General features: G+C 46.2%; 2 protein-coding genes and 1 long non-coding RNA gene across 4 annotated transcripts; 2 read left to right on the top strand and 1 right to left on the bottom strand.

Annotated features, from left to right (window-relative positions):
- The first annotated feature begins 230 nt into the window (after positions 1 to 230).
- Positions 231 to 16,112, top strand: Smagp (small cell adhesion glycoprotein). 2 transcript variants are annotated; one of them, XM_090325905.1, is made up of 4 exons: positions 231 to 277; positions 1,650 to 1,721; positions 14,668 to 14,751; positions 15,411 to 16,112. In XM_090325905.1, exons 2-4 carry the CDS (start codon positions 1,688 to 1,690, stop codon positions 15,587 to 15,589), a joined length of 297 nt encoding a protein of 98 aa, XP_090182031.1. In that variant the 5' UTR covers positions 231 to 277; positions 1,650 to 1,687; the 3' UTR covers positions 15,590 to 16,112. The 2 variants fall into 2 exon arrangements, with proteins under 2 accessions (XP_090182031.1, XP_090182023.1); XM_090325897.1 differs by lacking the exon at positions 231 to 277 and adding an exon at positions 820 to 902.
- A 649-nt stretch (positions 16,113 to 16,761) lies between these two features.
- Dazap2 (DAZ associated protein 2) lies at positions 16,762 to 22,954 on the bottom strand. The gene is made up of 4 exons (XM_090325886.1): positions 22,867 to 22,954; positions 21,762 to 21,880; positions 20,395 to 20,640; positions 16,762 to 18,159 (listed from the first exon to the last, which is right to left on the bottom strand). Exons 1-4 carry the CDS (start codon positions 22,877 to 22,879, stop codon positions 18,031 to 18,033), a joined length of 507 nt encoding a protein of 168 aa, XP_090182012.1. The 5' UTR covers positions 22,880 to 22,954; the 3' UTR covers positions 16,762 to 18,030.
- Positions 22,955 to 23,082: 128 nt separating this feature from the next.
- Positions 23,083 to 24,531, top strand: LOC150066837 (uncharacterized). Its single transcript, XR_016533743.1, has 2 exons — positions 23,083 to 23,161; positions 23,418 to 24,531. It is a non-coding gene; the product is annotated as an uncharacterized LOC150066837 (long non-coding RNA).
- Positions 24,532 to 25,126: the final 595 nt, after the last annotated feature.

Here is a 25,126-nt window from a genome sequence, read left to right as displayed (position 1 = left end):
GCTCCACGTTCAGATTTCTGGTGGTTAATCGGAGATGAGAGCTTCACGGATGGCCCTGCCCCTGCTGGCTTCCACACCCCACCCTCAGATCTCAGTCTCCCGAGGAGTTAGGACTGCAGGCGTGAGCCACAGGCGCCTGGCTGCTTCACGACACGTGGATCAAAGGCTAGTGTCCGGGCAGGTGCCGGCTTTTCTCGCCCTCACCTGCGTGCCCTACGACAGGTGTGCCTTCTAAGCGTGCCTGCCCGCGGCCCAAGCTTCAGGACACCAGACCCAAGTGCGTAAAAGCTCCGCCAACGCAGGCACAAGCATTTAAGGGTTTGCCAGGGAGAGATCGGGCGGAAGGACAGAGGGACGGAGCGGGGCGGGGGGGGGGGGGGAAGGGACCGGACCGGAGGACAACCGGGTGCCGGCTCGGCGGGCGTGGCTCCGGACGGAGAGCACGGGGCGGCGGGCGCGGGGAAGGCGGCTTTCCTCCCGGGGGAGCGGGGACCTGCCGAGGGCGGCTGCTCTCCTCCTTCCTGTCCCACCCAGGCCGCCCGCTCCCCACCCCCCGCTCGGCGCGGCCTCGTCCGGCGCGGCGCCCCCTCGCCCCAGCAGCCCTGGGTCCCGCACCCCTCAGCCGGGCGCACAAACCCCGCCGATCCCCACCCCCACCCCGTCCAGTGCCAAAGGACGTGGGCGTCGGGCCCGCCCCCCCTCCCGCGCGTTCCGTCGGACTGGAAAGGTAGGAGAGCACGCGGGGCAGGGGAGGGGAAGGGAAGGGACGGGGCCGGACGGGGCGGGGCGGGGTGGAAAGGCCCCCGCGAGCCGGGTCGCCCACGGCAGCCGCAAAGGAACGGACGCCGAGAGTGGCTGCAGCCCGGCGCGCCCCGGCGCAGCGCGGAGCCTTCGGCGCGCGGGTAACGCGGAGGGATCCGGGGAAAGGGGGAGACCCGGAGACCTGGCGCCGCCCCGCATCCGCCCCGTCCTGCACGGCCGCAGACTCGCGGGGGGGCAGGCGAGGCTAGGCTGGGGCGGTCCGGGAGGCGCTGGCTAGGCAGTGCGTGGACGGCGCACCGGACCCCGCGGGGACGGCGGGAAGAGGCCGGGCCCGGAGAAGCGGGGTGCGAGGGGGGGAAGGCTCTGACTCCGGCCAGAAGGTGTGGGGGAGGTCCCCACTTGGTTTCTGCCGGACGATCCGGTGCCCGAACCCCGCTCCCCAGCGCTGGCGTGGGTCTCCCCGCCCCCCGACCCTCTCCTGACACCTAGTGGATGGCTTCACCCGAACTCCCGGCCCCGCGAGCCCGAGGCGACTTGAGACCTCCCCGGGTTGCGCTTTAGCAAAACCGGATCCGGTGCTTGTCTTGGCCCAACTTTCTCAGGCTCTGAGAGAGCTCCTTGGGTAAAAGTAGGGGGGTCAGCGTGAGGGTCACAAAGGTGACACACCCCCAAATACTCCCATCTGCCCTGGAGGAGATATGATTAGCATGTGGAACCTAAGGTCAGGGAGAGGAGACCCAAAACAGAAGGGTTGAGGGTGAGCTTAACAAAGAGGACCCCGGGGGAGGGGACTCAAAGACCTGACACCAAAGGCTTTCCAGGGATCTCTAGGCCCAACAGCCCCCAGAGGCCCGGGCTTCAATTTGTTTCTCTCCTCCTTCCTGCAGATCTGCCCCTCCCACCAAGTGCTGACCCCCTGGCAGCGATGAGCAGACTCCTAACCACGCCTTCTCCTGGAGGTAGGTGTTGCTGGCCTTTTGCTATCCATGGAGAGAGACTTGATTAACGACCCATGTGGCCCGACCAGTTCTGGAATTCCTTAGGCCTCAGCCAGGATGGGAGAACCTCCCCTTCCCTGCCTTACCCTGGGAAGCATGGGGGTCCTTTAGTGCAGTCCAGACCAGTTCCTGCTGCTACCACTTAATGCTTTGTAACCTTGGATAGTAAAGTTTTTATAAGCCTAAAGGAGTGGTTTTACAGTCGCCATTGTAGTAATTCAGTGGCAAAGGAGAACCTGTTACATAGCAGCATGCCTTCAATTATGGCAGCAACCGCCATAATTAAGTGAAGAAAAGGAATCTTTTAAACATAACAGGGGGAAATTTTTTTTTTAATTTTAATGGCACTGAGGCCTGGCACTTGTAGCTCACACCATAACCCTAGCTACTCAGGAGGCTGAGATCTGAGGATCAATGGTTCAAAGCCATCCTAGGCAGGAAAGTCCTTCAGACTTGTTAACCCCAAAAAGTCAGAAGTGGAGCTGTGGCTCAGGAGCAAAAAAGTTCAAGGCAGTGCCCAAGCTCAAGAGTTCAAACTCCAGGACTAGCACCAAAAAAAAAAAAAAAAAAGCGGGGTGGGGGGCGGCACTGAGAGCTGGGCACTACATGCCTGTAATCCTGGAAAGGGATTCCAATTTTTAATTTTATTCCTCTGATCCTATTGGTCCAGGATCAAAACTCCATTGTATTCTAGACCTGGAGCTCTCTCTCTACACCTAGAAACTGTTCATGCAACTATCACATTTAGGTGCAGATTGTGGATTGTCACTCCTTGTCCCCTAAGCTAGGTAGAGTGAGGGAGGAATAAGCTCTTGGTTGGTCTACATTCATTTGTTTTCTTGTGAGAACCAGCATTCCCTGCTTTCCTGACAGGGAAGCAGGTGAGTGAGAGCCCTAGGGCAGGTCTAAGATGCCATCTCCTGTGACTGGCTATTCACAGTCATCTTGGAAAATAGAGAAGAGAGAAAAACCAGGAATCTGGAATGGTTGGCATGGGCCTCCTGAGTGAGAAGGGCCTCCATCATTATCCTAGAGAGAGGAAGAGGTCCTGGGTGAAACTGCAGAGATAGGGTTTGCTTGGAGGATGTACAGGAGAGAAAGCAAACTTGCCCAGAGGTAAAATACAGGTGATGCTTGTTCCAGCTGGCTCAGGATTAACATCTGGGCTAAGAGAACTGGGGATGGGGGGGGGGTTCCCTTTTTTAAAACTTGGGGTAAGCAGGGTACTGGGGGATCATGCCTGCAGTCCTAACTGTTCAGGAGGCTGAGATCTGAGGATCAAGGTTCAAAGCCAGCCTGGGGAAGAAAAGTCAGTCGGATCTTACCTCCAGTTACCTTCGGCAAAAAGCTAGAAATGAAGCTGTAGCTTAATTAAAGTGTTAGTTTTGAGTAAAAAATTGAAAGGACAGCACTCAGGCCCTAAGTTCAAGCCACAGAACTGGCACACATGTAAATGTGCGCTTGTGCATGTGCATGCACACACACACACACACACACAATCAATTGTGGTAAAACATCCAGACTGCAAGTGTAATCGTTGTGACCAATTTTGAGTGCACAGTTCAGTGGTATTAAGTACATTTATCTGGTATTTCCATCACTGTCCTCCAATCTCTAGTACTAAAACCCCACACCCATTAAATATTAACTCTCCATTTCCTCTTCATAGCCCCTGACAATTTTCTACTTTCTGTTCCTATGAATTTGGCTTCCTAGGATACCTTCTGTATAAACAGAAGGGTACAGTTTTTATCCATTGTTGTCTGGCCTGTCACTTGGTATCATATCTACAAGATTCCTCCATGTTTATATCAGAATTTCCTTTTATAAGTCTGCTTAATATGCCATTGTATGTGCATACTACATTCTGTTTATTCATTTGTTGATGGACTTAAGTTGACTCCCTTCTTTTCCCTTTTCCCATCCTCTCCCTTCCCTCTTTCTGTCCCTCCCTTTTTTTCTTCCCCCACCCCATCCTTTTGTTGTTGCTGTCGTTTGAGAATATGGAAGAGAGTCTTATTATGAAGCCATAGCCACAAAACTCTCTATTCTCCTGTGATAGCACACATGCACTGCTGAGACCCGACTCAAGGTCCAAGAGTTGACCAGGCATGGTGGCTCACGTCTGTAATCCCAGCTACTCAGGAGGCTGAGATCTGAGGATTGAAGTTCAAAACCAGTCCAGGCACTAAAGAACGAGAGACTCATACCTCCAATTAATCACTAGAAAACGGGACGCAGGGCTGTGGCTCCAGGGGTGGTAGGGCAGTGGACTTGAGCTGAAGAGCTCAGAGACAATGACCAGGCCCAGAGTTCAAGCTCCATGACCCACAAAAAAATACAATACAAAGAATTCCAAGAGTTGTACATGTCAGGTCTGGCACCCATCCCTATGTGCTAGCTAAAGAGACAGGGTGAAGGCAGAGGAAGCAGATTTATTTACAAGCACCGGCTGCATGGGCTGGAAAGAGAGCATATCAGTACATCTTGAGCCATCTTCAGGGGTTCAGACATGGTCTCTGGGTTTGATAGATAAAAGAATGCGAGGGGCAAGAAGACAGAGGCATGCATAATTATTACAGTCCCAATTACATTGTGGTCTTACTGATGGTGATTTTAGTCCCTATTTGAGAAGAGGTTCTGAGATGTTATCACGGTCCCTGAGGCAAGATATTGTGGGCCAGGAGGTGGTCTGACTTCCGGAGGCACTGTCATTTTTTAGTGGTGGTTTTGATCCCTTACCATAAAGACATTATTGATTAGTCCTGTCTTTAGGAATCCATGGTGGCTGAATAGCTTACAGCAAAAGCACAAACAAAATGGAGGCCAAAATGTGAAGCTTTTCTCTCACTTGTAGCTAACCCATAAATTAGCTACAACTTTTAAGCACTTCTTATAATACCCTACCAAACTAGTCCCCATGTGCTGCTATGTTGTGTGTTAATACTGCGTTAATTTTTTTTTGTCTTGGTACTGGGATTTGAACTCAGAACCTTGTGCTAGGCTGGTGCTCTACCATTTAAGCCAATTCCTAGCCCTTTGGGATTTCCTGCCTTACTTGACCAGCATACACTTCCATACCCCACATTGGTTGAAATTCAATCTTGATAATGTCTTACCTGGGCTGGCCTCGAACTCCTATCTTCCCAATCTCTTCCCCGATACCTGGGGTTACAGGTGAGAGCTGTGATTGTAGTGATTAGTAATGATTAGTGATAACTGTCTTTTCTTGCACTTGTTGGTCATCTAGATAACCCTGAAAAGATCTTGGTCTTATTTGTGAGTCAAGGAGTCTAGACCTAGGGCCTTGCTCTCTTGGAAAACTTTCTTGCTGGCATTCTACCCCTTGAGCCACATCTTCAACAGTTTGCCAGTTAATTGGAGATGGAGTCTCATAGACTTTCCTATCTAGGATGGCTTTCATCCTCAGTCCTCCAGAGCCCCTGAGGCACTATGATTACAGGAGTAAGCCATCAGCACTTGATTACAAAGGCTTTTTTTTTTTCCTTTTCCTAAAGGAAATTTAAAAATCCTTAAAGTCATCTTAAAAATATTTTGAAGTGGGGGGTGTGGGGGGAGAGGGAAATGGGTACCAAGACATGTGAAAGGGTATCAATGTACGTAAATTAATGCACCTTCTATCTGGCAAATATCATGTAACCCTTTTACTAATTACAATTAAAAAAATGCAAAAAAAAAATATTTTGAAGCCAGGCACAGTGGCTCACGCCTGTAATCCTAGCTACTCAGAAGGATGAGATCTGAGGACCGTGGTTCAAAGTCCCCCCCCACCCCCCCCACTAGACAGAGAGACTCTTATCTCTTATCTCCAATTAATTACTAGAAAATGGGAAGTGGGGCTTGGCTCAAGGGTAGGGCAGTAACCTTGGGCTGAAGAGCGCCCAGGCCCAGAGTTCAAGCCCCATGACCCACAAAAATATTTTGAGGGTTAAAGGTATGGATCAGGTGGTAGAGCACCAGCCAGATACCAATTTCAAGACCTGGTCTCAGCCAAAAAAAAAATTTCATAGACCCCCTTGATAGTGTGCCACACACAAGCCAGCCCTGTTGAAGGTTGGGCAGAGCAAAGCTTTGCCGTGTAGATTCTGCCCATCTTACTGGGTGAAGTCCACAGCTTTCTTCTAAGCTACCCCCTGCCCCCACGCTTGTTCTTGCCATGGATGAGACACTGTTTCTCCATGTGTATATTCCTCCCCACAGTCCAATGACATGTTCTCATTAGCATATGTTAGCTGTATAAGGGAGATTTCACAGTAATATTTCCATGAAGTCTATATACAGTGTACCTCAATCTGTCTCCCCTTAAGTGAATGCTACTTGCATTATACCAAAGCAAAGACTAAAGTTCCAGAAAGCTAAACCATTTTCAATAATTAAGAAAAAAATTTTCCAAGGGGGCAGGATTTTCTGTCAACTTTGATTTACTCCATCCTGATCTGTGGCTTGCAGAATCTCCACCCTGCTGCCATCGGCACACATGAAAGAGAAGGAAGAACAGAGGGGCAGAATTCCAGGGCAGGTTCCCACGGAAATGTGAATTAGGGGAGCCACCCTTTGCTGGGTTGGTCTAGAGCAAATAAGTAGGTTGGCATCCTCTGGTGGCACTGGATCTGATGCCTCCTTGATAAGAGATTGAGCTCAGCCCAGGGACAAGAGCCACAAAGAAACCACGCAGTATCTGGGTCAACAGAAAGGAGGTGAGTGAGCAGCAACAATGGAAGGTCATTGGAACAGGCTAGGATTTGGGGGAGCCTTGCATCTTGTTAAGGGTTCTCTTCTCTGGCTGTCCACCTAGTGGGAAAATAGTGCTATCATCTTCCTAAGTCTGAGAGAGGAAGAGACAGAATAACAGTAGTTTTTTGGTTTGGATAAGTTGATAGGATAAAACTGAGGGTTTTGAAGGTCATCATGGGAAATAGTTAAAATCCATCCCATTGTTGTTTTTGTGGTTGGTTGGTTGGTTGGTTGGTTGGTTGTTGGATGTGGAGAACTGAGCTCAGACTCTTGAACATGAAAGCCTTTACTTCATTGGTCTACATGTCAGACCCATTTCTGCTCTCTTCATGCCAGGCTTTCTGAACTTACTTTATTGTTTCAAAGGTAATAACCTACCTGAACATTAGTGGCTCACGCCTGTAATTCGAGCTATTTAGGAGGCTGAGAGCTAAAGATCGTAGCTTGAAGCCAGCCCTAGCAGGAAAGTCTGTGAGATTCTTCTCTCCAGTTAACCAGCAAAAAGCCAGAAGTAGAGCTGCAATTCAAATGACAGAATGCCTTCTTGAGTGAAAAAGCTATGGGATAGTGCCCAGTTCTTGACAAGAAAAAAAGAATAAATAGCCTTCTAGATTTTTTTCCTATATACATACAAACATATGGATACACGATTATAGGCTTGGTTTTTGGTTTTGTTGTATAATTTGGGAGAGTTGTGTGTATGAGGGAGAGTGGGGAGTGTGGGTCTCATATTGCCCAGGCTAGTCCAGAATACCTGGTCTCAAACAAGCCTCTTGCCTCAGCTTTCCAAGCAGTTGAGATTACAGGCATGCACCACTGCTCCAGGCCTACCACATTCTTTTTTTTTTTTTGCCAGTCCTGGGCTTGAGCTCAGGGCCTGAGCACTGTCCTTGGACTTTCTCAAGGCTAGAGCTCTATCACTTGAGCCTCAGCACCACTTCCAGCTTTTTTTTTTTTTTCTATATGTGGTACCAAGGAATCGAACCCGGGTCTTCATGCATGCTAGGCAAGCACTTTAACCACTAGGCCAAACTCCCGGCAAACTACCACATTCTTTTAAGCAATATTTACAAAATGGATGGACTGTAGTTTATTTCAGCATTCCTTTACAAATAGAAATTCAGGTATGTGCCTCACCTGCAAACTGGCACAGCGTTTTGCAGTAAAACTTAAGAGAACATAGCCTAGGGGATATGTCAAAAGACAAAATGTGCAGAGGCAGACAAGGAAACTTAGAGAGTTAGTCATTTTGTGGAAAGAATCCTGAGATCCGAGACAGATTTGAAACACTGCTTACCCATCCATTAAGTAATCAAGAGTTGCTTGATCCAGCCCGCTGGCCAGCCTCAGATTTTTGCCATATTCTGACAAAAAACTTGAGCCAGATTAAAATTTTTTACTTATATATATATTTTTTCTGTCAGTCATGGGGCTTGAACTCTGGCTCTGGGCACTGTCCCTGAACTCTTCAGCCCAAGGCTACTACCCTACCTCTTGAGCCATAGCCCCACTTCCCGTTTTCTAGTGATTAATTGGAGGTAAGAGTCTCACGTTCTTGAGTGCCTGGGCTGGCTTTGAACTGTGATCCTCAGATCTCAGCCTCCTAAGTAGCTAGGATTACAGGTGTGAGCCACTGTGCCCAGCCTTTTGTACTTATTTAAACACTTTATTTTATTAAAAAAAAAAAAAAAAGGATTGTGATTTGAACTCGGCATCATAGTCTCTTAACATTTTTACTCAAGGCTATTGATCTACTTCTTCTAGTTGTTTGGCTTGTTAATTGGAAATAAGAGCCCAGGCTAGTTTTGAACTTTGATCTCAAGATCTCAGCTTCCTGAATAGCTAAAATTACAGATGTGGGCTGCCAGCACCCAGCTTGAAAAAAAATTGATAGAATTTTGCTTTCAGTTATAAAAGTTCCCAAATTAAAGCTAGGTACAGTGGAGTATTCCTGTCATCCCAGCACTGGAGAGGCTGAAGGATCCTGAGCTACACAGTGAGACCATATCTCAAAAAACAACAAGCCAGGCACCAGTGGCTCATGCCTATAACCCTCACTACTCAGGAAGCAGAGATCTGAGGATCACAGTTCAAAGCCAGCTCAGACAGGAAAGTCCACAAGACTTTTATCTCCTATTTCCATATTTATATAGTTAACCTATAATTAATCACCAGGAAACCTAGAAATGGAGTTGTAGCAGAAGTATAGAGCACTAGCCTTAAGTGCAAAATAAATAAAATAAAGGCTCAAGGGCAGTGCCCAGGTCCTGAGATCAAGTCCCTGCCCTAGCACAGGTGTGGGTGGAGGGGAAGCTCCAAAATTCAGTCTGAAAGTGATCATGTCTGTCTGTCTCTTTGTCAGTCTGTATCTCTTTTGGTTAGTTGTGGGGCATTAACTCAGGGCCTGGGCACTGTCCTTGAGCTTTTTGTTGTTGTCGTTGTTGTTTTTGATGGGGCTTGAACTCAGGGCCTGGGTGCTTTCCTTGAGCTCAAGGCTAGCCCTCTGCCACTTAAGCCACAGTGCCATTTCTGGTTTTCTGGCAGTTAATTGGAGATAAGAGTCTCGGGGACTTTGGTATCAGCTGACTTTGAACCACGATCCTCAGACCTCAGCCTCCTGGGTAGACGGTGCTGTGGCTCAAGTGGTAGAGCACTACTTCTGGGTTTTCCGGTCGTTAATTTAAGCTAAGAGTTTTATGGACTTTTCCTTCCCCGGCTGGTATCAAACTGCAAGCCTCAAAAAGGAAGAATTATTCAACTTAGTTGTAACTCCTTCTGCTATTTTGTATTATTTGTAGTTTTCTGGGGATCCCCCCCTTTTTTGGGGGGGGGAAGGCTAATACTGGGGCTTTAACTCCTGGGCCTAGGCACTGTCCCTGAGCCTTTTGTGCTCAAGCCTACATAGTCTTCATATCTCACCCTCCTGAACAGCTAGGATTATAGGTGTGAGCTTTTGCCTGGGTGTGTGTGTGTGTGTATGTATGTATGTATGTGTATGTATGTGTATGTGTATCTATGTGTGTGTGTGCTAAAACTAATGCCTTACCACCTAAGTCACATCTCCACTTCTGACTTTATGGTAGTTAATTGAAGATAAGAATCTCAGGAACACTTTTGCCTGGGCTGGTGTCAAACCAGTATCCTCAGAACTCAGCTCCTGTGCTCTGCACATTGTTTTCTTGACCAAATTAAGTTCTCAGAAGCAAAACCCAAAAGGCTTCCACTTCGCCATGTATCTCCCTACTACCTATATCTGTGCCCAGGTCCTTCTTGGCTTTTTTGGTCATTGCTGCTTCTGTCTGCAGATCACCCCTTGATTTGGCACTAAGTTCCCTCCTGCCATTGTCCTGCGCACGTATTATTGTTGCTCCCTCTCATTGGAGTCATTCCTGGCCTCTCACCCATCCTAAAAAACAATAACAGCTCTGGTTCTCCTCTGGTCACAGCCTGGGTTCTCTGCTCACCTGTACAGAAGAGTTTTATTTTTTGTTTTGTTTTTGCTAGTCCTAGGGCATGAACTCCGGCCCCGAGCGTTATCCTTGGGCTTTCCTCAAAGCTAGTGCTCTATCACTTGAGCCACAGCACCACTTCTGGCTCATCTATGGAGGTGATACTGAGGAATCGGACCTGGGTCTTCATGCATACGAGGCCAAACTTCGGCCCCAGAAGAACTGATATTCTGCCTCCAGTTCCTCCTATCATTTCTCTCTTGAATCCACCCTTCCACTCTGAACCACAGATTTATATTCAGCATTTCACCAAAGAGTGTGTGTGTGTGTGTGTGTGTGTGTGTGTGTGTGTGTGTGTGTGTGTGTGTGTGTGTGTGTGTGTGTGTGTGTGTGTAGGGTGCCAGGGAATGAAGCCAGGGCCTTGTACATGCTAGACAAGCACTCTACCCCACAGCCACATCCCTCAGCCTGCCCAGAACTTGGGTTGAAAAGGTCATTGTCCTGGCTCCATCTTCTGCTCTCGTCTCCATTTACAGCAGTGCCTGCCTGATTGTCCTCTTCTGCCCCTTAGAGTGGATGTGCTCACCCAGGTTCATGGTTACAACTCTGCTCATGACTGTGTGTGTTTGTGTGCACATGCACTAATACTAGGGTTTGAACTCGGGACCTGGGCACTGTCCCTTAGCCTTTTTGCTCAAGGCTGATGTTCTACCACTTGAATCACAGCTCCACTTCCAGCTGTTTAACTGGAGGTAAGAGCCTCATGGATTTTTCTGCCCTGACTGACTTCAAACCTTGATCCTCAGGTCTCAACCTCTTAAGCAGGTAGGATTACAGGTGTGAGCCACCAGTGCAACTCTATTTTTTAATCTTCAGTCTAGAGCTGTTCCCTATATTCTCGTCTTGATATCTACACCTGTATATCTGATAAGCTTTCAAATCTTTCCCCCATTTCTCATCCAGTTAATTGTGCCCAAAATCTTGGTGTCCATCCCACAGCCAATCCTATCACTCATTTCAGAATAGACCCAGATCTCCACAGCTTCCGTGTGTGCATGCATGCGCACATGCATTCAGCGGGGGAAGCGTGGTAAAGGGCAGCACTGGAGTTTAAACTTAATGTTTATTAGCCATGTTGAGCTCTATAGAGCTTTCTGGCACTATTCTTCTAAGTCTTCTGCCTGGATCCATACCTTTTAAACTTTTAACCTTTCTGTAAGCTTGTTGTATGGCTTCATCTCATTGCTTCTTCCAATGGAAAGGATCGTGATAGGAAGGCTCATTTTGAGTAACTCACACTGCCTGGACAGTTGGTAACCCTGGGTCCAGAGCCTGTTCACCCACTGTGATGTCACATAAACAGAAATCCTGCTCTGAAGTAATTATGTTATAAGAATTAATAATAAAGATACTGGGTTTTGGGGGTTTTTTTGTTTGGTTTTTTTGCCAGTCCTTGGACTTTCTCAAGGCTAGAGCTCTACCACTTGAGCCTCAGCACCACTTCTGGCTTTTTTCTATGTATGTGGTACCAAGGAATTGAACCCGGGTCCTCGTGCATGCTAGGCAAGCACTCTACCACTAGGCCAAACTCCCCACCCAAAGATATTGTTTAAAAAAAAAAAAAAAAGACCTAGCTCAGCTGAGTGCTGGTGGTTCACACTTGTAACTCTTAACTACTCAAGAGACAGATCTGAGAGTAGCGGTTTAAAGCAAGACTGGGTAGGAAAGTCCATGAAAATCTTATTTCCAGTAAACAACTCAGAAAAAAAAAAGCCGGAAGTGCCACTGTGACTTAAGTGGTAGAGTGTTAGCTTTGAGCAAAAGAAGCTCAGGGACAAAACTTAGTTCCCAAGTTCAAGCCGCAGGACAAGCATAAAAAGGAAGAGAAAAAAGAAAAGAAAAACAGCTCAGTTTGGGACAGTAATTGGCACCTGTTATAACTAGAATCCTTTGCAGAATTTTCCAACCATGGCTTGTCTTCCCTTCCAGATTCTCTTTCTAGGCACTTCTATTCCCAAAAGCACTGAGATTCTGGTCAGTCCCCAGTGACCTCTCTGCAGGTTCATTCCCAGCCCCACGGCCTAGACTCTGGCAGATGGTCCAAGGAGAGAATGTTGCTGTTGCTTTAGTTCAACTGAAGTTACTCTCCTCAGCACTTGATATAGTTTTGATTTCTCAAATGTTCCGGGAAGGCAAAAGTCTCAGCCATGCCAAGTGCAGTGGCTCACACCTATAATCCTAGCTACTCAGGAGGTTGAGATCTGAGGATGTAGTTCAAAGCCAGCCCAGGCACTAAAAAGTCCTTGAGACTCTTATCTCCAAAATGGGAAGTGGGGCTGTGGCTCCAGGGGTAGAGTGGTAACTTTGAGCTGAGGAGCTCAGGGACAGTGCCCTGGCCTAGAGTTCAAGCCCCATGATTGATTGGGATGGGGGGAGTATCAGCCATTGTATAGAATTGTAGATGAATGTAGGGAAGATGGAGGACAGGGCACGTGAGGAAAAATGTGACTGAGGCATTATGGGGTGAAAGACAAGCCACTTCAGGGCTTGTCTTTGATGGGAATCAGTACTGTGTAACCTCATCTCCCAAGTCACATCCCATCACTGTTAACATTGGTTGTTAGAAGCACATCACTAAGTCCAGCAGACTGGTATGCATCACACACACCAGAGATCCCAAACCCCAGGGAGACAAGACCAGGAGACAAAGATCACTGGATTCCATGACAGGAGCTGACCAGCCCACCACCATTTTTACAGATCAAGAAACTGAGTTCCAAAGAGAGTGTATCACTTCCTCTAGGTCCCTAGTAATGTGCTAGTTACAAATTCAAAACACTTTCCCTTTTAATCACTAAACCCTCAGTCTTCTGAGTACAGATTGGCATTACAGGGTGAGTGAATCAAGACCTGAAAATGGCTTCATATCCTATCAATCCTAAAGATAGAATGGAGAAGGAGTGGGCCTGGCTGGGAAACAGAGGCACCCTAGCTGGCCCACATTTGCCCTGGTGTAGGGCTTGGGACACTTCATGACATTCTCTCTGGCCTGTATGAAAAGACTTCTCAACACTCCTGTCCCCCACCCCACCCTCAGCACAGACCACAGCCAGTGACCTCATTTCCTTTGCCCTTGCTGGAAGCCTAAGCTTGTCCCTGAGCTGGTCAGGAGCCATGCTGTAACTGTGCCCCTCCACCCAGGCTTTTCTCCCTGCTTAGGATGTGCCCTAAGTAGCCAGTACACTCCGACACCGCTCCTATTCCTTGTTCAAACACTACTCCCCTCTGTACGTGTTCTTCCCAGGGTGGGTCATATTTCCTCAGTCACACTCTCTTAGGCTCCAAACAGTGTGATCTGTGGGTGTGGTAGAGGAAAAGCCCCCCCCCACCTGTCTCCCTAGGTGTCTGCCTGGCAAAGTGTAAGCAGAGAAGGAATACTGAGTGATTTCAAAACCAGCCAGCCTGTCTTCTCCAGGACACCTCTAGCCTCCAGTGACCTCTATTTAATTGTTACCTTTTCAAACCATCACATCCAAATACTAATTAAGAAGGGATGGAAGGGTTTTCTGACTTCCTGTGCAAACACTTAGAAGGGACTTTGGAGACCACAGGTTTGTACTGCCCTGGTCCTGGGTAATGAATGACCTGAACTGGGGCTTTCAGACACTGAAGGATAAATAGACTTACCCTGGAGGGGTGCAGGATATATTTTAGGGTCGGAAAGGCTTTGTTTCAGCCGTTCAAAGGACACAAACTATGCTGGGAGTAGAAAAAAAAGGGGAGTTTTGAAAGGGAAGAATATTATTTACTATTTTATTTTTTTTTAATTTTTTTATTGTAATTAATAAAAGGGTTACATGATATTTGCCAGATAGAAGGTGCATTAATTCACATACATTGATACCCTTTCACATGTCTTGGTACCCATTTCCCTCCCATTATTTACTATTTTAAAATAAGATTTATGGGCTGGACATGTGGCTCAGGTGTTATAAGTATGTGCCTAAGCAAGAGAAGGCCCTAAGTTCAAAATTCCAATGCCACTAGTAATGAGTGTGGGAGGAGCTTGGCACTGGTGGCTCTGAGGTTTGTGGCACTTAGGATTGTGGTTAAAATCAGCCAAAGCAGGAAACCCTGTGAGACTCTTATCTCCAGTTAACCAGCAAAAAGCCAGAAGTGGAGCTATGTCACAAATGGTAGGCACTAGCCAAGTAAGAACAACAAGTCCTGAGTTCGAGCTACAGGACCACCACATACATACATATATACTTAACATACAGAGTACATAAAAACACTGAAAAAATAACACATGCCATATGTGTGCCTAACTATATATGCTGGACACATACATCATTTGATCTCATTCATATAAGAATCTGTCTCCCTGTCGATGACTTATCCTTAGTTATTTACTATAGTGTGTCACCACTAGTGAAATAGCTAGTCATCTCCTGTTTGCAGATGAGGTAACTGGTGCTTAGAGAAATTAGGTTATTTTCCCCTGCTCACAGAGTCAGGCCTAAAAACCGCTACTTAAGCAGATGCTAATTGTCTTTGGGAAGTAATTTGTTTTCTCTGATTCTCTGGGTTATTCTATTTGGACTTACTGTAATGATAACTTTTGAATAGGAAAGAAGGAAGGTACTAGAATTTGAAGGACAAATTTCAACCCCTTTCTCCCCTACTTCTCTTAAACTTTCCAGAAGAGCTGAAGACCACCCCAATGATTCAGGCTACTGAAACCTTGTCTCCAGAAGCAGAAGAAGCCAGCACAGCGCTCATTGCAGGTAACAAGGGCTGTGCCCCAAATCCAAAGGATATCCCCTACTTGCTTAAAGAGTCAGGGACTCTAGAGACAGCCTGGAACCCTAGTATGATCAAGTAAGATTTTTCTGGGAAAATAAAACACCCCATCCATTACTGAACTTATTCCTCAATCTGATATGTAGACACACACACACACACACACACACACACACACACACACACACACAGCCAGTAAATGATAGGTTGGAAGGTACCCACAAAAAGATATTGCTGCATATGGACATTACACTTCGGGTGGGTGGGATGAGAGTTCATGTACATGTGGTTTGTTGAGGGGTGAGGAAGAGGAGGATCAGCAACTACTATAGGAAGCTTTGGGTTTAAAAGCATCTCTTCTAACAGGAAAAGCTTTTTTTCCCCTCATTTCCCTCAGTATTTCTATCACCATCATCAGGAACTGGTTTAAGAGTTAAGTTTTGTTAGGAGTCAAAAGCATTGTGTCTGGATGCCATGTTGCATGGCCTCTGAGCTTAGTCTGGGAACATAGATGTAGAAGGAGATGCTAGTTCATTAACGTAAGGATCTATGCAAAGTGAGAAAAGTCTAATCAGGTGACCCAGTGAATTCCTGAATCTTCCCCAATCCTGAAACCCATCTCCATTTCCCTCTCCTTTCTAAGTTGTGATCACCGTGGTCTTCCTCACCCTGCTCTCAGTCGTGATCTTGATCTTCTTTTACCTGTACAAGAACAAAGGCAGCTACGTGACCTATGAACCTGCAGAAGGCGAGCCCAGCGCCATCCTCCAGATGGAGACTGACTCAGCCAAGAGCAGAGAAAAGGAAGAATATTTCATCTAACAATTCCCAGACCCCAGGGAGCTAATTCCTGGCTCCAGCACTCACACTATTTAATGTATTAGATGAAAATTGCACTAGAAGTCAGTGAATGTGGGTAAATCCAAGGTCCTTGTAGGACAAAGGCCAAATGCCAGCATCACCAACTCCAGGGGCCTGGGATGTGAAGAAAGCTACTTATGGTGCCATTAACCAGGCCTTTATAATAGTACTGGTATCTATGACTAGCCAGCAAAGGAATAGTTGAATATGTGCCTTCTACAGGTTAAAGGGGGAGGGAAAAGAGTGAGCTTGCAGCTTAATCTACTGACCTCTCCTGGTCACCTATCCATAGTTTTCTACATCAATAGTTTTTCTTAGGGGTTGGATGTTACACTAAAAGGCCAAGCCAGCAAGGGGAGGAAACTGGGGAACTTACCTCCTGATAAATGTGCTACGTTTCTTATTCTGAGCCCTCTTTCCATGTTCCCCAACAACCTCATCCTCTTTTTTTAATCTGAATTAAACTTTTTCATTGTTGCAGAAATCAGATTTTTCAGGTGCAAAAAGTAACTACGTTTACATTTGAACTTTGCTTACATGCTGAAGCTTTAGCTTACTGAACTCTTTTTGCATATATGTTGCCCAAACAACAAGAACTCTGAAGTGCTGCAAGTTCCCAGAACTATGTGAGTGTAAGAGAAAGTATAATACTTTGGTATAAATCATATTAGCTGCTCTATTTTCCTTGGGATTAAGACATCCTTTGAGGTCTTTGTGTGTTCCCTATTGTCCAAGTTCATGCCCACCCAAGATAAGGGCCAAAGACTCAAGAGTTAATCTGGCAACCCAAATTCTAGGAGTTCCAGTATTTTTCAGAAAACCCTGGAGATATACAGGTGTTACACTAAGGCATTCTCAAGCGAAATTTGAGAGCAGATGAGAACCAGTTGCTGCCTCTTCTCATGAGTTTAGGTTCTGAATCTCAGAATCTGGAAGAGTTTGCGTGGTAAAAAGATGTTATACCATTCAAAGAAAAATTCATGGAAATAGTCGAATCTTAGCCTTGTACTCCTGAATTTATTTCAAAGCCTGTATTAAAGAAAACTAATAGTAGCACCTTGCTGAATACCTAAGTGGGACATTAAGATACATGAAGAAATAAACGAGCTAAATAAAGAATTCTTGGAGTGAGGTGTAATGCAACTTCATCACTTTATTCAAATCTTCAAAATAGTCTTTATTCTACATTTTTAGTATAAAAAATCCACAAGTTAAGTGCACCACAGTGTAGAGAGAGACATACAACGCTGAACTTCCATAACAGTCAATGGTACAACCAAACATCACATGTACAGAACACAAAATTTAGATGAACTGAAATTATAAGATAAAATCCAATTTCAGAAAACAAAAATATTAAGGATCCCTGAAATGTTCTTAACCCTAATGAGATTTCACTGGACTCAAGTCACTTTACAATGAGACATTCACCATCTGATCCTATTTACTCAGCTTAGGAATTCTTGAGAGCTGTGAGTGGCCACATTGGTCACTGACCAAAAATGGTAACCAATTACTAATCTGAAACACCTCTTATAATTTGGCTCTTGAGTCAAGCTTTTGAAATTCATGCTCTTCCTTGCCTGTCATTTAAACACTTTTTTAATGGGGTAGTTTACACTGATATCCTTAGGTTCAAACAAAGCTCAGTTTTTCTGGCACCAAAGCAAATTTGAGTTGGGTTCATGTATCCAGAGACAACCTGTGAGGAGGTCCAAAAGGCACCCTCCATTTTTGCCTGAGATGCAAAGACAGAAGAAAATGGGGGCTTCAAAGGATCCTTGTGAAAGACCAGCTGAAAGATAACAAGTGGAGAAGTGCAAGGAGAGAAGGAAACTCATCTGACAGCGTATCTATCTATCCTGCACCACTGAGTTGAAGGAGACTGGCTGGAGGGCGATGGAAGACAAGATGGAGATGCCACATGGGACGGAGAATGGAAAGGAAAAGGCAGACAGCTAATGCATTTCATTTAACAGGAACTATTACTCAGAAGACTTAAAGGAGATTAAAGACCAATCAGAATAATTTGGCAACTTCAATTCTTAGGAAGATCAAAGTTCCCTCCACACCTAATTTGATATTTTATCACTAAAAGCAAAGACCAGTATGGTACAGTATTACTCCAGAGGAATCAAAGGAAGATCCTTGGGGCTGCTTCACCCACATTCATTTTATGAATGGATACCTCCCCTACCTCAAAATGCTTTAGGGAGGTACTGCTACCATTACATGGTTCCTTATTAAATTTGAAAAGTGCCATAAAGTTTTGGGCACCAGAAAGACACCCCGACAACATGTGTCTAAACTGCAAGTTCAGGTTAATATGACTAAAGCAGTTACATTGTGAGAAGTGCTGAAGGTATGTGATGTCTTTCCCGGCACAAAGGTAGCCTTCTTCCTCACCAGATGGTGTAGCCACCATCGGAGCCACCCATGAAGAAGTTTCCCTTCCGCTGAGTTACAAGGACATTGGCCCCCTGCATAACTGCAAGCTGAGCAGCATTGGGAGGGCATCCAGGAGGCGGAGGCTGAAAGGAAAGGACAAAGAATGGGCACAGGGCATCTAAAACAAGGGAGGGGCTATGTGTGGATTAAAGTGTCTATTAAGATGGCACTGTGGCCGGGTGCAGTGGCTCATGCCTGTAAACCTAGCTATTCAGGAGGCTGAGATCTGAGGATTGAAGTTCAGAGCCAGCCTGGGGATAAAAATCCATGAGACTCATCTCCAATTAACCACCAGAAAACATTAAGTGGCGCTGTGGCTCAAAGTGGAAGAGTGCTATAGCCTTGAGCAGAAGAGCTGAGGGACAGTGCCCTGGCCCAGAGTTCAAGTCCCACAACTGACCCACCCCCCCCAAAAAAGATGGCATTGTGCCTATTAATAACACTAATGAACTAACTCTGTTATCAGTCAGACCTAAACCCAATAACACAATGGGAAAGGAAGCCTAGCACTCACTCAAAGGCTTTGGCATCCAGAGGCTCTAAGAGCTCCATCTTGTTCTCTTCAGAGTAGGAAATCACTCCATTCACATTCCCAAAACAGGGGGTGCTAGGTCCATGGCTTAATCCCAGGGGTTCTTGGGTTTTGTGGGGGATCGGGGGGAGGTGTTTTGTAGATACTAAAGACATGCTCCACCACTGAGCAACATATTCAGCCCTCTAGTTTTTAGGTAAACTGCTAGATTCCCTAAAGGCTCACTAATAACACTATCCCTGCAACCCAGATTCTGGTTCCTGAACATTGACCTAATCAAGGACCCATGGGCTCTAAATCCCAAGCATTAGAGAACAAAACAGGAGACACTGACAAAATCCCTATCTTTTTAGAAGCTATCTACCAGAGATTAGTCTAATAGGTGTGTGTGTGTGTGTGTGTGTGTGTGTGTGTGCGTGTGTGCGCGCGCGTGTGTGTGCACGCACGTGCCAACCCTGGTGCTTGGAATTCAAGGCCAAGGCATTGGACTAAGCTTCTTTTGCTCAAAGCTAGCATCCTACCACTTGAGCCATAGCATCACTTCTGGCTTTTTCTGTTTATATGGTACCAAGGAATCAAATCCAGGGCTTCATGCATGCTAGACAAGTACTCTACCACTAAGCCACATTCTCAGTTTTGTTTTGTTTTTGTGGGTCATGGGTTTGAACTCTGAGCCTGGGCATTGTCTCTGGGCTCTTCAGCTCAAGGCTACCACCCTACCCCTTGAGCCACAGCCCCACCCACTTCCTACTTTTCCAGTGATTAACTGGAAATAAGAGTCCCAAGTTTTTGTGGGTTTTTGGCGGACTTGAACTTGCCTAGGTGTTGTCCCTGAGCTCTACAGCTCATTACCGCCCTACCCTTGATCCAAACCCCACTTCCCATTTTCTTGAGGTTAATAGGAGATAAGAATCTTAGGTCCTTTTGTGCTCAGGTTGGCTTTGAACCTTGATCCTCAGATCTCAGCCTCCTAAGTAGCTAGGATTACTGGCCCGGCTCTCAGCCCTTTCTTATTTTTTTTTGGGGGGGGGGGGGGTGGGTCAGTCATAGGGCTTGAACTTTGGGCCTGGGTGTTGTCCCTGAGCTCTTCAGCTCAAGGCTACTGCCCTACCCCCTTGAGACACAGTGTCACTTCGTTTTCTAGTGGTTAATTTGAGATGAGTCTCAGACTCTAGTGCCTGGGCTGGCTTTGAACTTCGATCATCAGATCTCAGCCTCCTGAGTAGCTAGGCTTACAGGTGTGAGCTCTTTTTTTTTATGATTTTTAAAAATACTGTTTATTTAATTGTATGATGTTTCAATTCCAGAAGTCGGGTTATGAATACAATGCATTTTCATCAATGTCACTCCCCTCATCATTCTCCCCCATCTTTCTTCATCCTATCTCTACCCTCAAGTTATACAGTTCAATTTTCACATAATGTTAGCATTATACTTTTTAATCACCTGCGCTCCTAGCAAACACTATGCTTATATTAAATGTTAAGCAAATATTAAGTGTGTGCTTATGGAATGACTAAGGATCGCTACCATACCAGTTTACAAAAATAAATGGGAATGTAGAAAGCAAGACTGATTCAGAAGGTAGAGAAGAAAAGGATTCAGGTTAACTAGCAATGTCCCAAAGTGCTATTCACGAACCACGCTTCTGCTTCTTGAATCACTTTTTGCCTATGACATGGCATTGGTTACACCACTACTGGCAGCTATGTTTCAGGGATGGTGGGAGAAAAAATATGAAGTTATTCCAGACAGTTCAACTACACAAAGGCCAGGTGATACTCACAGGAATGTTGCCAGCAGTTGCCCCAGCTCCGAACCTGGCTCCTGCATCATACCCTCCTTCCACAAGCACTGTTGAGCCAGGAGGATAGATGGGACCAACTGGATAATAAGCCATGGGGATTGTGGAACCTAAAGGCCCAACAGCTACAGACTGGGCCATAGGAACATACAGAGAGGCGCCAGGAAATGCAGCTGACATGGTGGGGACTGTGGCAGCCCCTGGGTGCACAAAGTTTGGGCGAAAGAGCTAAAGAGAAGAGAAAGCAAAATGTTACTTTATAACATTCCTATCTGAAATGTCCTTAATGAGTCCATTCTTCTTCTTTGTTTTTTGGGTCAAGGTCTAACTTATGTCTCCTGTGCTGGCCTCCTGATCTTCCTTCTCCTCCTCCTGACTATGGACTCAATTTTTAATTGTTGTTGTGAGTTCTACAAGTTTTCCTCCCCCCAGGTATTAGTATTCTCCTGGATTATTTCCTGTTAAAGCTAGTATTAGGCTGAAAACACACAAACTCAATTTCTTTTTTTTTGTCAGTTGTGGGACTTGAACTCCTGGCCTGGGCGTTGTCTCTGGGCTCTTCAGCTCAAGGCTACTGCCCTACCCCTTGAGACACAGCCACTTTTTCTGGTAGTTAATTAGAGATAAGAGTCTCACAGACTTTGGTGCCCAGGCTGGCTTTGAACCACGATTCTCAGACCTCACCCTCCTGATTAGCTAGGATTATAGGTGTGAGCCACTACGCCTGGCATGAACTCAATTTTTTAATCTGTTTTTGATGAATATCATGAAATTGCCTAATTAGGTAATATACTTTTTTTCTTTTCTGCCAGTCCTGGGGCTTGGACTCAGCCTGGGCACTGTCCCTGAGCTGCTTTTGTTCAAGGATAGCACTGTACTGCTTGAGCCACAGTGCTACTGCTGGCTTTTTCTGTTTATATAATACCGAGGAACTGAACCCAGGGCTTCATGCATGCTAGGCACGTACTCTACCACTAAGCCACGTTCCCAGTCAGACTTTCTCTTTATTTGTGCTGGTGCTGGGTCTTGAACTATGAGGCTCATGTTGTTGCTTGGCTCTTTTGCTCAAGGCTAGAAGTCTACCACTTGAGCCACAAACTCCATTTCTAGCTTTGGCTAGTTAATTAGAGATAACAAGTCTTACTGCACTTTCTTGCCTAACCTGGCTTTGAACCTCAATCCTCAGATTTCAGCATCTGAATAACTAAGTTACAGGCATGTGGCATGGGGCCCAACTCAAATTTCAGATTTTTCATATACACACTATTGTGCTTGTGAAGTAAGACTTCGCTAAGGAATGTGGTGCAAGTGTATTCTCAACTAGATCAAATTTGGCCAACTGGAAGTACCTCTGAGTAGGCAGGTGGAGCATCAGTATAGGGTGGAGCCTGAGGAAGATGCAAGGTCTGCGGGTATACTGGATTCCCAGGAGGCTGCACGGGGTAGGTTGGCTGCGTTGGATATTGACCTGCAATACAAAGGGGGTAAATGCAGGTTGTTTAAAACGCTGTGAGACATACTTGATACCTAACTTGGTGAGACAAAGTAGATCACCCCAAAGGGCTAACATCTGGAGCCAAGGGGGGAAAAAAAAAAGCATTGCGTCTATAGCCTTATAAAGGAAGGTGCTGCGTTGTGACTGGACAGGGAAGGCGCTATTCTGACTATAATACCGATGTAAGAGAAAACTCCAACTGGACTCAAGCTGATGCAGGACCGATCTTAAGTTCTGGGATGTCCACGGTGCTGATGTATCTAAGGTGCTTCTGCTCGGGGTAGTCGCCACAGGCTGAGCTGCAACCTGCCCAGACTCTGGATTATAATGGTTCTGATTATTTACTTCGCAGAGTCCTGTTAAAGGTCGACTTCCAAATAAAAGGGAGTCCAGTAAACTAAGAGATCAGAGAAAGGGCACGGGATAGTGTGCTGACAAATCAAATGGCAGGATCCCGGGCACGGGGAGAAATCCCAGCTTGGCCGGAGAAGAACCAGGAATGCAAAGGGCCGCAGGGGGTGGGGGGGGCGAGGGATGAAGCGATCTTGCAGGCCGCGCGACCCGCCCACCAGCGCCGGTACTCACTAGGAGCTCCTGGCCCTGCCTGCCTGTTGTCCTGGAGCGCGGCGCCCCGCCTCTGCCGGCTCTCCATTGGCCTTCCCAAATCCCTGCTCTAGCTTCCTATTTGCTGTGGTACATGCCCATCACGGCAAGGCCCCCCCTGAGTCCGCTGCTCCAAACTGCGCCACAGAGTTTTAGAGCCCAAGGGCCGGGCCAGAGCGGCCAGCTGTGGTTTAGGGATGACGAAGGCATCAGGTGCAGGCCCCAGAACTGCGGCCGGCCGCCGAGAGCCGCGCAGTCCACCCCAAGCCTGGCATTGGGTGGCCCTGGGCTCGGAGCCCGCTCACTCCAGGCCAACAATACTCCCCCAACTGGCCTCAGCCGCCCCCTTTTCTTGCCTTTGCTGTTCATGGTGGCTGCGGGTCCGGTTTGACTCGGCGTCGGGGACGGTTATTTTTTTCGTCCTCTTCCTGTTCGGAGTCACTTCCGTGTCACGTGAGGAGCCGTCCGCCCCCGGCGTCACCCGACACTCGAGTGGGCTGCCGCCGGAAGCTCCGCCCCCTTCATCCAGCCTCCAATCGCTATAGCGTGTATCCGCGTGGTCCCGCCTACTTGCGTTGGCTCCACCCGCCAGCTCTAGTTCTTTATTCTCCGTCCCTGTCACTCAACTGGAGGAAAACCAAATATGTACAGGTATTGTCTGGAAACTGGGTCTTTCCTCTGTGCGGAGGAAACAATTGCCTTTTTTCACCGGTGTTCATAAACTCAAGGTCGCCTCACCTTGGTAATATTTCCACAGTAATATAGATTCCTACAAAATTTCCAAACTGCCCAAAATATGTTCCCAAATTTTAATCTATTTTTCGTTCCTTTTCTTCCAAGCCCAACTTCATCAAGATTGATTTTTGCCAATCCGGTTCACGTCAATTTTTTTTTTCCCCCGAAACAGACCCTACCCGAGAGTCTTCCTGCCCTCTGTGTTCCTGAGACTGGTGGTTGATCCTTCGGCGTTCCCGACTGTTTCTCAAAGGAAGGAATGTGTTTTGGGTTTTTGGGGTTTTACTGGAGTGGACAGCTCTCTCTGTGGCACCTGCTACAGAATCTGTAACTCGGATATTTTGTGTATCTCATTGCGTCTAACTGAATTGTTCATAAGGGTAAAAGATGGCATCCTGTAGGACGGTTGCTTTTTTTTTTTTTTCCTTTCAGTCCAAACTCTGCTGAACACCTGTTATAAACGCTTAAGTATGACCATGTACCTACACAAAACCATCCAAGACTATACTCGCAAGGACTTTCCACCTGACTCAAAGAAGTGGTAAACAGAAAAGCATAAAAGAAAGGAGAATTTTTGAGAGAAAGTCTCTTGGTAAAATATAATCCTGATAGATATTTATTGGTTAAACCACTTAAAAGATACACTGTAACCCTCTGCAACTGGGTAATTGCTTGCTTTTCTCTCCAGGATTGTATTAGAGTTCAAAGAGCACCCTTAATGGGCACAATCTCATCTGGTCTTGACCTGTGTGGCAGGCACATCTTGTAGGAGCATTCCTGTTTTTCAAATTAAAGAACTGATCAAAAGAGATTTGTCCCAAGTCACACAGTTAACCAACAGGTTACAGAATCTGATTTAGTGTCTTGACTCCCAGGTTCTCACATCAGTGTTTCTGTTTTGTTTTGTTTCCTCTCAATGAGCACGGCCTACCATGACATACTGTAAAAAGTCTGGTGGTCTAATACTGTTTTGGGAGTTCTTTTAGGTTTTGTTCTGACAGTAAATATATTCACATAATTAATTTTATTTGGATTGGCATCACTATCATAAAGCCTATATTATTTACCTTGTCCTTTATTTCTGACTCTAATCTTCTTGATGGCAGGCCTTTTCAAGACTTATTTATTTGAGGTGCACCTTCAAGTGGCAGGCATGGTTTTGAACGGAAAAAAGCCTTTTTGAATGCAATTTTTGGATCATATCCACACAGCTACCCATCTTTAAATTATGATCATGTGCACACACACATTTATTTCCTTATATAATAAACTCTATGGACCTTGTACTTAGCTCTGTGTGTGGTGGAATGACCAGCTACTTGGAATAGCACAATAGGTAGATCATTTGAGTCCAGGAATTCAGGAACAGCCTAGGAAACACAGACTACAGAAAGAAAAAAAAAAAGTCTACAACTACTTAACTAACCTTGATCTCCATCTATTTAGCTGCAACTTATTTCCTACTATATATGAGTTACATACTACCCTTCAGTACCAGACATATCTATCTAATATCTAGAAGACTCTGAGGAACTTCAGAAAGGTTAAATGGTTGAACTAGGTACCCAGTGTTAGGTCTACCAGGAGAACAGCCTATCCTCCCTAGCCCCTTGCTTACCTGGAATCACCTGACTTAGTCACCTGACTGTGAGTCAGCAAAGGATCCCAGGCTCTGAGGTCACTTCTTCATCCACTTCCTCCCTCAGACCATGAGTGGCTCCCTAGGTTCTGAGGTCACTTCAGCATCTGCTGTGGCCCTGCCTTCTACCTTTCCCTGTATAATCCAGCTCCACATGCGTCTTTGCTGTCTTCCTCTTATTCTCTTCCTCTTTTCCTCTGTAACCGGACACCTTCACCCTGTGCTGGCTGCAGTTTGCTTTC

This window comes from Megascapheus bottae, chromosome 2, assembly GCF_031878675.1.
Source record: "Megascapheus bottae isolate mThoBot1 chromosome 2, mThoBot2.hap1, whole genome shotgun sequence".
NCBI lineage: Eukaryota > Metazoa > Chordata > Mammalia > Rodentia > Geomyidae > Megascapheus > Megascapheus bottae.
Note: the sequence above shows the minus strand (reverse complement) of the source record. Positions and strands in the feature narration are given on the sequence as shown.

What these genes read in the sequence shown, in the direction of transcription:
- Smagp (XM_090325905.1), top strand. Translation starts at nt 1,688, where the DNA reads ATGAGCAGACTCCTAACCACGCCTTCTCCTGGAG. An exon ending in AACCACGCCTTCTCCTGGAG is followed by an intron (nt 1,722 to 14,667) that starts GTAGGTGTTGCT and finishes TAAACTTTCCAG; the next exon opens with AAGAGCTGAAGACCACCCCA. An exon ending in CAGCACAGCGCTCATTGCAG is followed by an intron (nt 14,752 to 15,410) that starts GTAACAAGGGCT and finishes CTCCTTTCTAAG; the next exon opens with TTGTGATCACCGTGGTCTTC.
- Dazap2 (XM_090325886.1), bottom strand. An exon ending in CTCCACCTGCCTACTCAGAG is followed by an intron (nt 20,641 to 21,761) that starts GTACTTCCAGTT and finishes TCTTCTCTTTAG; the next exon opens with CTCTTTCGCCCAAACTTTGT. An exon ending in CAACTGCTGGCAACATTCCT is followed by an intron (nt 18,160 to 20,394) that starts GTGAGTATCACC and finishes CTTTCCTTTCAG; the next exon opens with CCTCCGCCTCCTGGATGCCC.